The 13100-nt window shown below is 39.3% G+C and overlaps 1 protein-coding gene across 19 annotated transcripts in view; it reads left to right on the top strand.

The window, feature by feature from the left end:
- Positions 1 to 13100, top strand: part of kcnma1a (potassium large conductance calcium-activated channel, subfamily M, alpha member 1a) — a 131708-nt gene that overhangs the window by 91249 nt on the left and 27359 nt on the right. For 6 of the 19 annotated variants that reach the window (XM_067519309.1, XM_067519299.1, XM_067519252.1 and 3 more), the window contains one exon: positions 11082 to 11175. In XM_067519309.1, coding sequence (XP_067375410.1) covers positions 11082 to 11175 — 94 coding nt within the window. Of the gene's footprint in view, positions 1 to 2919; positions 3094 to 6743; positions 6777 to 7161; positions 7243 to 11081; positions 11176 to 13100 lie in introns of all 19 variants that reach the window. The other 13 variants (XM_067519289.1, XM_067519151.1, XM_067519198.1 and 10 more) reach the window with 7 other exon arrangements.

The raw sequence follows: 13100 nt of genomic DNA, 5'->3' as shown, positions 1-13100 counted from the left end.
GGAGAAATTTTACAAGAACCACTGAGACTTCATTGGTTCTGCTTTCTGTCAAAGGAAGTTTTGTGTCTGGTTGTACTTTCAGAGAGCAGAAAATGTCCTTGTGGGAAGTTCTTTAAATCCTAACCAGTTAGGTTGCCAAAACACAATCAAAACAATCTGGTCCCCCCGTTGCCCCACTGCTTTGTGATTTCAGCCCCTTTCTAAACCCTTTCCCAGCTTGAACTGAGGTTTTTAGAAAGCAGTCCTTTTCAGGCTTAAAAAGTTTTTGTGCCTTTCAAATGTGGACAGTTGTCGGGCCCTTTTTATCAATAAAAACTCTTCACAAATCACATTATGCATCATAGCATGAAGTTGCCTCTAGAAGGTGCTGCTGTGCCAGAGTCATGTCCAATAGGCCTTATACAATCTTTCAATGGTGATATGAGTAGAGGAAACTTGAATCCCCTGATACTTGTTCAGCAAAAATGCAAGGACAAAATGTGTGCACTGGGATAATAAATTGTTTCAAAAACTTTGACAAATTCATCGTCCTGAGGTTGTTGCGTCATTGTTTAGTCTTTACTGTTTTATGTTTACATGATATGGTGCAGTTGGGGTTTGGCGACAACTGTGTGTTTAAAAAGTATTTGTCTTCTGCAGTCTTCTATCCATCTACTGCAATAAGCTACTGTGCACCATATTTGTTATTGTTCAAAACATTTACTCTTGAGCCAGCTGTATCATTTTTCCTTGCACTCGTGTTGAATCAGAAAGTTATACGGGGGATAGCCTATATTATAAAGGTGTTTTGGGACATCCTGTGCATTCAACATACAGTAGCACCCTGATAGCTTCTGTTCAAGTATATTGTCCTTTGGTGGATTATGGGAGATGGAGAATAATCAAACCCATCCAGAAAGTTTATCAGGGCAGCCATCATGTTGAATCTTCAATAAGGAATGCCCTGGAATGGACACCTTTTAATCTTATGGCCAGAATCAGAGTATTTGTGAAGCCAGAAGTCAAATACATTGTCTGTGTGTTTGTGTGTGTGTGTGTGTGTGTGTATGTGTGTGCGTGAGGGTGTACTGTATGTATGTGTGTCTTTGTGTATGTTGTCCATTTTTCCCTTATCATATGTCAGTAATCTACATTGTAACATACATATACTATGTGTCCAAATGCCTAAGCAAGAATTTTGAAGTTATGAAATTCTAGCATGAATGATAGCCTCACTGCACTTGTCTGCCATTCCCCCAAAACTGTTTCAGGACTGTGAACAGTTATCTCTGTACCTCCCCTTGTTGCTGAGAACAAACCTACATTTTCTGCATGCTTATTACATGCTCCTAAGGCAAATGTGCATGTCACAGGGTACACCAGTCCCTGATGCCTTCATCCCAAGGGTTATGATCGGCGTTTCCCATTCTTTTCTTGGCCAGAAGTTGAAATGTTGTACTTCATACAGGATGTTATTTTCCAATGTGACTCAGAGTCAAAGATGCTGAAAGTGTCTCCGTAAAGGTGCCAGACAGTATTAGCCTGTTGTCTGTTTGCACCTTGGCAATGAGAGAATGGGGAACAGGGACTGTTTCTGCCCAGAGTCACAGCAATCTAGAGATGCTTCTCTGGAGACTTTCACTCCCACTTCCCTCGGGACTCAGGTCTTCACACTCACAAACAGAAAGTAGATATAATATAGCATTTTGGTTGCAGGCTGCCTAGTCATGAAGGAGTTTTACATATGTTCTGTACAATTACACTCTTTTCTAATCTTATGTGAATAAGGACACTTAGTCCCCAAACTTGCAATTTAAGAGAAACATGAAATATGTAAGGTAAGGGACAATAAATGTATTTTCTCTTTAAATATTACATGTTTAGTGAACATCAATTTGTCAAATGATAGAGGAAAGACTGTTATTATAACAATCAAGTCAAACTTTATCCCCCTAACTGTGTTGGGGAAATTTGTCATGACTCATAAAGTAATTGTTTTAATTCAAATTGGAGAAATATGGAGAATTAAGACTTTGATCTACACCTTAGTGAAATTCTCAAAAGCATGAACTGTTTTAATATCTAACTAATATCTAATAGTAGCAGTAATTGACTCATCAATAAAACTAAAGCTGATATAAAGTTTGCTAACATTTAATATTTTATCACACATCATATACAAATTCCAATATGCCATAAACAGTACATCCTGTCTGTCACATCATTTATGCACACATGCCTGTTAGAGTGAAGCTTCCCCTGGGGGGGGTGGAGTAGTGAAAACGCAGGTTTGAATATAGCATGAATTGGCAAATTTAGCCGATAAAATAGTGTGATGCCTTGGACAGACCCTTTACAGCTGCATGATGGGATACAGGTACGTGATCCACTCCTTTAGCCAACTGGATAGAGGATGTACAAATGTATTAAACATTGTATGAGGTTTGCTGCTGAAGAACATTGCTCATGCCTCTGTTCCCTGAATGCTTCCCTCCCTCTCCCCTTTCTCCTCAGCCTTGTTTCCCACTGGTATATTTTTTTACCTTTTGACCTGTTACAGCCTTGGCACACAGCTTGACCTCTCGAGACTGTTTCAATATAAATAAGCCAAAAATGTGCTGACATATAGTAAAATGTATGGCATATTACTGTTATTACTGTACATTGATACTACTGTCTTTTATATCTGTATCAATCTATCGAGATATATATATATATATATTTTAAGAGAGAGGTGAAGAAAAATAAAAGTTTTACATATTCAAAATGTACTTAATTATCTGCACTTTAATTAAATTGAGGCTCAAGTCTGTGGTAGCGGGTGGCCAAGGCTTGCACTTTCTGATGAAGTTAGCTTCCAACTTCCCCTGAATGAATATTTCTCCTTTTGCCATTAACCTGCTGCTTTTCCTCTCCTCTCATCCCAAAACATGACTGTAGCCAAGATGTCCGTCTACAAACGAATGAAACTGGCATGTTGTTTTGATTGCGGCCATTCAGAGCAAGACTGCTCTTGCATGTCAGGCAGTGTACATAATAACATGGACACCCTTCAGAGGGCCTACCCACTTTCCTCTGTCTCTGTTCATGATTGCGCAACCACTTTACGTGCCTGTAAGTTACACCGCCCAACACATGCTGTTACATGTCTGTGGTGTGTGCTCCATGTGTGTTGTACCATGCAGAGGTACCGTACGTGTACATGTGTGTCTATAATGTCGTCTACGTGGTGTGATGTGTTTCTGTAGCTTTGGCTTATGTTTTTTTTTAATGGGCATTCTTATTTATTAATTTTTTTTGTTTGTTTCTTTAATTCTATCTATTCACTTTTTACATTTATAGTTGAATTTTTTCACATTTTTCAATTATTTATCATTTTTATTTGACACTATTAGTTTTATTTTGTGAGTTTAATATGTGCGGTGGATAAATAGTGGTGTGGCTCTGTGGTGCTGCTGTACCGTACAGTACTGTAGGTGTTAGACACGTGGCTACCGCATGCTGCACCGGCCATGCAGTTGTGTGATTTCACTATTGGAGCGTTGGTGTTTGATGTATATATAAATGTTTAAGGTAAGATGTCTGTGCATCCAAAAAGTGGTTTTATTTTATTATCATGATACTATTATGGTTTTATATTGATATATTGATATTTAATTATTATGTATTTTAAAATAATGTCATAATTTTACTTTAACTGCCTTTACGAACTTCAAATCACAGTTTTCAAATTTTCAGTTAAAAAACTTTGAGTCTATTTCTCTATTTTTTTTTTTTTTTTTTTTGCTTTTTTTTTTAACCGTAACATCGATTTTAGCTTCACTTTAATGCCCAGGATAAGGAAAAATCACATCAAAAATTATGCTTTGAAGATTTCTATCAGTCTTGCCAGACTCTATAACTGATGGGCAGTGCACAGGTGATAAAACATTTTTTTATTGGTGACACTGATTCAGGGAAATAACTATTAACATCTTAAGCGACAAAAAGTCTCAAGTGGCACATTTTTAAAAAGCCCTTCTCAGCATCTGATCAGGTTTGTTTAAAACTGTTGTGAGCAGTGTATCGTTCAATCTTTAACAGACTGTGACACACAGTATATGCATTAGGAGAAGGGGGGGCCTTAGGAGGAAGCAAAGAAACATTAAGTGGTGGTGGGGGGATTATACAGCCGGAAAGCGGATAGATAGTGGGAAAGGAGACTAGAAGGGGGGGGGGGGGGGTCACAAAATAAGGACAAGCGATATTGGCTTGATAAGGTAAAGGTAAGAGGACTAAGGCTCCTGAAAGACCCCCCTCCTTTCCATTTTCCTTTTGTGTTGGATAGGAAACACTAAATCGTCTGTCAATTAGACATGGCAGCAGTAGGCCTAGCTATCAAAGCCTTGGTTTCAGACATACAGATCTGATTTCCTTCTCAACATTCTCCCACCGTCTGCTGACTCAGCCTAGATTAGTGTCACACATGCCACGATGAGTTTGGCTCGGCCTCTTGTAGTTCAGTCTGCGCTGATATCCCTCGGTACCAATTACTGGCCATTACATGGTTACTGATCTCACTTCTCCCACAACCCCCTGTAGGATTTCAGGAAAGCCTCCTCTGTCTTAGATTTCTTTCCTTTTTTGACTCTGACTACATCTGAACAAAGAGAGTTTAGTGAAGGAGTGCATTGGGCTTTGTCAGTAAGGGATTTTTGGATTTCCTCTCCCCATTTCCTGTATTTTTACCAGACTGAGAGCATAAACATCTTTATCCATCTTGACTTCTTGCTCTTCTACATATGAACAAATTTTTTCCAGCCCAAATACAAGCACCGTTGATTTCTTGGATAGCACTCTTAGATATGCAAATCACATTCAGACCACTATTTGTCACACAGGTGTGACAAATAGTAGACACCTCTTTAATGGTGACATAAACACCTTTGTGACCTTTGTGATGCTTTATGGACTTTAATTGATGGACATTTTAATAAGTTTGGTGAATAATGTGACATTCAATTAAAGCAAGCACAAACTGCAAACTGTGGATAAATTACTCACCTGGTCTAATGCAGCCTTCTGTGATGTTTTAGTTTAGTTGGGATGTTTTTTGAATTACTGGAAGAAAAATGAGATGAGACACACAGTAGTATGCTTCTTTTTTTGTTGGACAAAATAGTTTGTTATACCTGTTATGCAGCTTACTGTACATATAGTAGAGAAGGGTTCAAAAATACTTAAAATATTATAATACAATAATTATAATATTAAAGTATTTTAAATGTTACCTCAATAAAAAGTTCATTTTTGGATTATATGTATGTATTCTGTCTTTGTAATTTGACTATCACAACAGTAGGCTAGCTTCCTTCAGTGAGAAGACCTAGAGACATGACCGGGTTTATAGCTGGTCTATAGACAAGGGTTGGAGACCCATGGCTCAGGAGATGCTTTTGGCCAGTCCACGACCTTCTGGGCTGTGCGTGTGTGTGTGTGCATGTGCAAATACTGTGTGTGTGCAACAACATGCACTTCTGTCTCTGTATCTGTGCATGTGTGTGCATCTGCATCTCATTGCTAGGACTTTATCTATTCTGACACGGAAATTATGTTTGCATTTTCATTTTCCCAGCCCTGCTGGTCTGTCACCAAACTTGCCCTGACAGCTCCTGTCCACCAGGCAGGCTTGGTCCACCCCCCACCCTCTGTCCTATGCTGCCTCGCTACGCCCCAGATGCTAGCCAGTTAGTCTGTCGCCTTTGCGGTGCGGGCAGATTGCTAGAGACAGATGCCAGGGCCACTGTAGGTCCCTGTTTGAGTATCTGTGTCATAGGCCAGCCCTGGGCCCTCACTGTGACCTTTACTGCTGGAAGAGACTCTGAGAGAGTGCAGAGTGTCAGCAGCTCAGATCAAGTGCCCCACGCACAGCACTTATATTAGTAGCAGTCTTCAGTACTTCCTCAGTTCCTCAGTCAAGGTCAGAAACTGCAATTCCCAGATAATAAATAGTGCTGGCATATGTGGAGACCTTCTTCAACTCTTTTTGAAGAACAACCCAAGAGATTTAAAAGCGTAGCATTGGATTCACGTTTGAAATATTACCATTTGTTAAAATTTCTATTTGTGCTAGAGATCTGGACTGCATGTAAAGTCCCCGCGAATCCATGCATCTGTCTTATGTTAGCGCAGCTGTTTTGAGTGTCTGCCGTCCGTGTCTTGGACATCTACATGCACTCAAGTATGTAGTATTTGTCTTGTTACCCGTGGTGGCTTTATTTGTTCTGTCTACAGACCTGACAATGTTCATCACATTTAAATGAAAATGTTAAAAAGCATTGAACAAGTTTGTAAATGAGAAGCACTACAATGTGGAATCTACTACTGAAGCAGTGTACTTAAAATGAGCTCTTTCTATCAAAACAATCATAATAAAACTAACAATTAGAGTGTCTTTACATCTCATTACAGGTTTAGTACACTTTCCTAAAAGCATGCCTCATACTGAGAATGGACAGTTCATTTCATTCACTTGTCTGCCTTTTTTGTGCCATCATACTTTAATCATCACAATTAAGATTTTCTTCATTATTTTAATTATTTGTACCTTTTTATTTTTGGTTTATTCTCTGATGCATTTGACAGATGTTACATCATCATAGTTACATTTGATTTAATTTTTTTTCACCACTCTTATGTTGATGTCTCTGTTTCCTAATGTGTCTGTTTCATTACATCCTTTCTCCCTCTGTGTGACCTGCCACTTGTCTTTGCATTCTCCTCAGCCAAATATAAGTATAATGGATATGTCAGATCACGTAAGTGTGTTTCTCTGTCCTTCTCCCTTCTGCTCCAGCTCTGTGTTTAGACTGTAGGCTCCTCACTGTCATGTAACATAATTAGTGCTGATGCTTTCTTTAATATTTCTTCTGTTGATCTTAATTCCTTTAGAATTTACTATCTTGTGTCTTTTACAGAGACAAAATAACCTCACAGTTTACCTAGTTTTATATTCACTGTTTAACTCAGACAAATGTTTATTATTACTTGCCTATATTTAAATAGATTCAACGTATACTGACAGGAAATGAAAGTAATAACCTCCTGGTTTTAATAGCATTATATAAATATATATATTTTTTTGTGTTTGATATAAACAATGTAGTTCCATAAAATATTCTTTTTGTATTGTGCTGCATGTAGCAGCAGATGGCGCTACAACACCAGGGAACAGTGGAGGTCAAAAAGAGGCTGGGGTTCGATTCAAAGCTGATTGCAATTTAGGTAAATCTTTGGCAAATAATTGTAAATGCATTACTTTTTAGTCTGCTGGTTAAGAATACATTTAAGAATACAGTGTTGAGTATTATTAATTTTCACCTTTCCCATTTTCTATATTGTATATTTTTATTTAATATATTTGTTCTTATTTAGCTTAATGATAGACATTTTTTATTTCCTGTTTAAAATAGTGGCTGCGTTGTTAGCAAAACAAAAAGAAATTGCAATAATCATTAAATCAATTTTATTTCACATACAACAACATGACCGTGCATGGCCTAGAAAGCAATTTCATGCAGTTGCAATGCAGATGAAGAACAAAGCTTGCTCATGCAGCAAACACTGTAAAGGCAAAGCCAGCTTAACTCACATACAAAAGCAAACATTTTTAGTTTTTATTCCTATGCCTCATCATCCAGTTTACATTGGGTCACGGTAAACTGATAAGGCTTGCATGCAGGACAGTGTTGTCATGTGATTAGCATTTCAGGAAGGGACAGTTGCCGTCTGGGTTGTTCAGGATGCACAGTGGACCTGCCAGGGCGGGTGAGTGCTCTCTAACGCTGCACGTGTTTGACAAGGGCCAGATGAATCCAGGAGCTATTGGTGGCGCCCCATAAATCAAGGAGGCAGCTGACGGCTGGGATAAACGTCTGTTTATCGCCCGGGGCCACCCAAGCATGCTCTCTCGTCCAAACAACCAACCAACCACCCTTCTACCAAAGGGAAGAAAAGGGCTCCACCTCTTCCAGTCAACTTTACAACCAGATATTTTACTCATCGCCATCTCTTGTCTTGCTGCATTTTGCCATGACCCCTTCAATACGTACAAACATACGGAAAACATACTCTGCAGCCTCAGCTGGACTCTGTGTGTATCTGGTGCGTCGTTTTGTAGAACATTCGGTGTACACGTGTTCCTAAACGCATGTTTCTTCTCATATTAAATAGGCTGTCACTGGACATTCGGTGATTACTGTAGAAGTTACAGTAAAAATCTGTATATAAATATACAATTTGATGATGGAAAAACTGATTTTTGTCTGGAATTATCCACATGTCTATACATAATCCAAAATGAATTTAAAATATCTTAAATTATTTCAGCTTTTGAATTAGTAATATCATAAATTATTAGTTGTTATTCAGAATTTGTTAAATTGAAAATACTGTGCTACACATTATGCTTGAATTGACACAGTGTCAGATTGAATTTGACTGGTTTTAGCCAAGCCATGTTCTTGCTTTGTTCTACCACAAAGTGTAGCATAACAGAGAAATAAAACAGAGAGGCTCCTTATTAATTCATATTTTTCACAAATGAAAAATAAATGTCTCTCTGAAATATTTCAGTTAAAGAAACCGTTCTTACCTTAATGGCATTTATTTTTGTCCATCAGAAATTACTTGCAGAAATAAGAGAAACTGCATTTTTTTTAACAAAACGTTTTAGCCGTGTTTCACTTTTTTACATCTTATTCAGTAATTGTTCCATGTTCCAAATTGGTCTTTTATATTTTTTCTATTTACCTACTTGGCCTTACATCCGATAATGAAAAGGAGTCATGTTTTTATTTATCTCAGATGAAAATAAATAAATAACTAAAAAATACAGAAAAATAAAAACAGTGATATTTCTCAGTTAAACACCATAATTAGTTATTAATTTATAAACATTGCTACAGGTTTTCTCACAAGTTTTATTCTCCGTTGTTTGACAGTAATGGATGCAGTTAGACCATCTTATCAAAAGCGTTCCGTTAAAAGCACTGGCTGCACCTCCAGCTCCATCACCAAAAATGCATTCCTTTCCAACACCCACCACCCCAGCCAGGACCCCGTGTTTGACCCGGGCACAACCAGCATTCCCCTTGTTAATAACCGTAAAGGAAGCTTGCTCCCCATTGTGCTGAGGCCTGGGGCTGACCCCTCACATCTGCGCTTCAGTATCTCAGGCCCAGGAGATGCGGTGGCCAGGTCCCTGGCTGAAAGTCGTCTGAACCGGGCCTGCAGTCTACCGGTGAAATACCGCTACCACCCCAGTAATTCCATGCTGCTCAATCACAGTAGGCACTGTAGGTTGCCCCCTTTAGCGGGATGCGTCAGTCAGTAACCGCGCCTGTCTCGTCCCTTCATTTTGTCTTGTTTGCTGCATGAAGGTTCACTCTGCTGGAGCTGCTGCTGCTGTTTTGCTTTGCACGGGTTTGTACGCTAGTGCAGTGGCTGATGGGAATTGTGAGCTCTGATATTTGTGCTGACTTTTAGAGGATACAATGAAAACTTTACTTATATACCATAAAAAGCTTACAGGGGTTCATTGTATTGTTGTGAGCGTAAATAAGAAGTGATATTTATTTTTTACTGTTAACAAATTAGGTTTAAACCACGAGAAGTCTCTCAAACAGTATGGCAAGGAATTCATATTTTCTGATGTGGTAATTTCAGAGTGCATTAGAAAGAGAATTATTTGTAAAGTGGAAAGTGCTTTTGATATTTGCTATTCCCAGTGCCCAATTGCATAAAGGAAATGTCAAAGAATGACATTTTATTAGAAGGCAAAGTCATATTTCCTATCTTTTATTAGCAGAATTAGGTGACAGTCTACAGTGGGTGCTCAGACAATAATGAAATTCCACATGCTTGGAATAGTCACGGCTTGCAGCGTGCACATTGATTTGCACTAATATCATGCTGCGTTATTGATTTCTAACCAAAGGACTAATATAAGTTTGAAGTGACGGTGCACTTGGCATTTGCGCTGGAAGAGTGCAGAGTGGATAAGAGTATCTGGGTGCCTGTCTGAAAGCTCTTGAAACTCACAGACAGAAGTGAAGATCAGACTTCTGTTAGCTTGATGAAATCTTCAGACGACTGGGCCTGGCCTCACTCTAGCTGCTCTTTCTTGTCCCCTCTGTCTAATTGGGACACAAGCAAAGCTAGACTTTTTTTTTTTACCTATTTCCCAACATAGCAAATTGTAGTTGACAGGAAACCGAACTTAAATCTGATCAAAATAATCTTAAAATTGTTGTGGCAATGCCCTGCAAATGCTTAACACCAAAGCATCAAACACACACAAAAAAAGAATATTTAATTTTAACATAAATCATTTATTTGTCATTTAGACTTGTCCTGACCTCCTTATACTGGAATATGGTGTGCATTTACTGGCTGCTATTGTTTCTCATATAGTCCTCTAATTCATAGTGTGCACGGATGTGTGCTGTACTTAATCTTTTGGCATGGAGGTAGACCTGTAGAAGAGCCATTGGGCGCTTTAGTGAGAACTGGAATGATGTGGTGGGGTTCAGGTAGTTTTATATATAAAAAATCCATCTCCATAACCTTTTATATCATTGTCGTTGATTTTCCCCCTGCCCCACTGACAATGACAGTTTGTATCATTACATTGGCAATTCCTGGTGGTAAGCAGGGTCCCTCTGATGGAGACTGCTAGAGGTCCAACCACCTGCACAATTTAGTGTGTGTAGTGAACAGATGCAGGAGTGTATTACTGAACGCCCTGTCAAAGTGCACCGTATAAAGAGCCAAAATATGGGGGTTTTGGGATGTGAGGCTTTCATGACATTTCCGGGTCATAAATTGGTTTTTCTCCGTGGTTTTCTCCTGCCTTTTCAGAATTACCATAGTCCGTTACTAATGCTTTCTCTACATTTTCTCAATTTGATACTGAATTAATCATTTTACATTTTTCTTTATGTTTAGTTTTTGTTTGCAATGATTGATTCTTATCTTTTTTGTTTGTTTGTTTTTTCAAATCAGGTCCGGCACTTTTTCCCAACAATGTGTCTCTGTTCTAACAATCTGTGTTGTGTTTGCAGTCGAAGATGAGCATCCATCAACTCTCTCACCCAAAAAAAAGCAGCGCAACGGAGGGATGCGAAACTCACCCAACTGCTCACCCAAAATGATGAGGTAAGAGACACTTGATTTTATTCTCCTTCCAGCTTTCAAACACGAAGTGAGAGGAAGTTAGATACAGAGACGTAGGGAGGGAGGAAGGGATGGAGAGAGAGATACTTCAGAGACGGATGCTGCTGATGGTGAGATGGTGGGAGTTTGGATGGATGGGAGGGGGTAAATTAGGGGTGGCAGGAGAAGGAGGTAAGAAACACTGTGAGAGAAAGGGAGAGGAGAAGTGCCCCGTTAGGCTCTGGCTGTTTAGGATGGCATGCTGTCAGCTGTTAATGACAGAGCTGAAATAATATTTCTGTCATGAAAAGCAGCTGTGAGAAGCCGTGTGAAAACTCCTCTGGCTTTAAAGTCCCAGCTGTCACCTCCTCCGGTCTGGTCCACATGTACTCCTTAAACAATGCTGGCACTAATGACACCAGCAACCAATCAGAGGGACCTGCATGGTTACTTTGCCCTCAGGCTACTCCTCTATTGTGGGAACCCCTGCGAGTACGGTTTCTGGTACTTAAGGCCATATATGAGGTGTATCATCACAGTCAAATATGAATTCAGATATTACCTTCCTTTTATCTTGTCCTGTGGAATTAAACTGCTGTTAATTGATTTTGAAAGATAAAAGGGGTAAGTTTTTGTGCTCCTCTGGCTTCGAAGCAGGGCTTGCAACACGACAGCGTGGAAAATACTAGGAGGCCCAGATGTGCGCATTGGGATGGCAGCATAAAGGCATGGTGGTGAAGATCTAACAGGACAGAAACACTCATAGCTACACTGCTTGTCTCTTAATGAGAGTGAGGGTTGTGGACGTCATCTTAATAAGTTTGCAATGGGAAACTCTAAAGAGAAAGCTTCATATTTTTGGACGCATAGACTTGTCAGTGTTAGTTTTTATGCAGTGAAGCTGCACTGCAGTAGAAAATCCTGTGGCTGAATTGTGTGGGAAAATAAACAACTCCAAATGTTATTTTCTAAATAAAATGTAAACTCCTAAGGGCAAGAACAAATTCCTTTATACTTTGTGTGCAGGATATCTGCAAATAAGCATATACACAAATGTACTTTATTTCTATCACTTGATTTTTTGATTTCTGTTTTTGCAGGGTATGTATTGTTGTTGTTTTGGGTTATTATTGTACTGTGCACTTCTCCTGCATTCGAGTTGAGTTCTTTGTATACTGGTCCTGCTAGCTTTCCTTAGGCAGCATTCCTCCTACTGCACTGGTACGCCGATGTGATTTCGTCCGGCATACTTGTCGGCCTCCCCCTCAGTTCTCCACAAAACAAGCACTTAATAAGCCTTCACACTTGCCAAACCATTAGCCCAACACAGAGTCATACCCTTCAGTGGAGTTTGCAGCAGAGCATCGTTTTAGATGCCCTTGCTCCGAGGGAAAAAAACTGCTGCAAAAACAAGTAGATATTGGCATATTTCCAACTAACTGCTTGTTTAAAAGGTTGTTTAGTTTGCCTAACTTAAAGCACAAAACCTTTTCTTCTCTTCCTTTTTTTTACTTAGAAGATGGTCCCCGTTTGCCATGTAATATATGCATCTCTTCTTTGATCATGCAGTGATAATAATTCTTGCGAGTTATTTACGCGGTTTTGAAAATGCTTCAAAGCAGTGTCAAAGTTTTCTCTGCTTTAGGGGTGCTTCTGTATTCTGCTGGCTCTTGGGTACTGGGATGACAGGTTCTCTGTTATAGGTGTAGATTTTTTTCCAAGTGCTAGCCCTCAGCAAAACATCAACTTACCCATCACAGTCCTCAGCCCCCCCTTCACAGCTGCCCCCCATCAACATATAATACCATATATATTAAACAGTTGTGCTTTACAAGGTGTATTTTATGCACAATGAAAAGTGATTGTTTGAGGTAGCCTTAGGGATGCTTTATTCTACAAGCAAGGAGGGGGAAAACACAGCAGAGAGC

The sequence above is a fragment of the Channa argus genome, chromosome 1, assembly GCF_033026475.1.
Source record: "Channa argus isolate prfri chromosome 1, Channa argus male v1.0, whole genome shotgun sequence".
NCBI lineage: Eukaryota > Metazoa > Chordata > Actinopteri > Anabantiformes > Channidae > Channa > Channa argus.
This window is presented reverse-complemented; position numbering and strand designations above follow the sequence as displayed.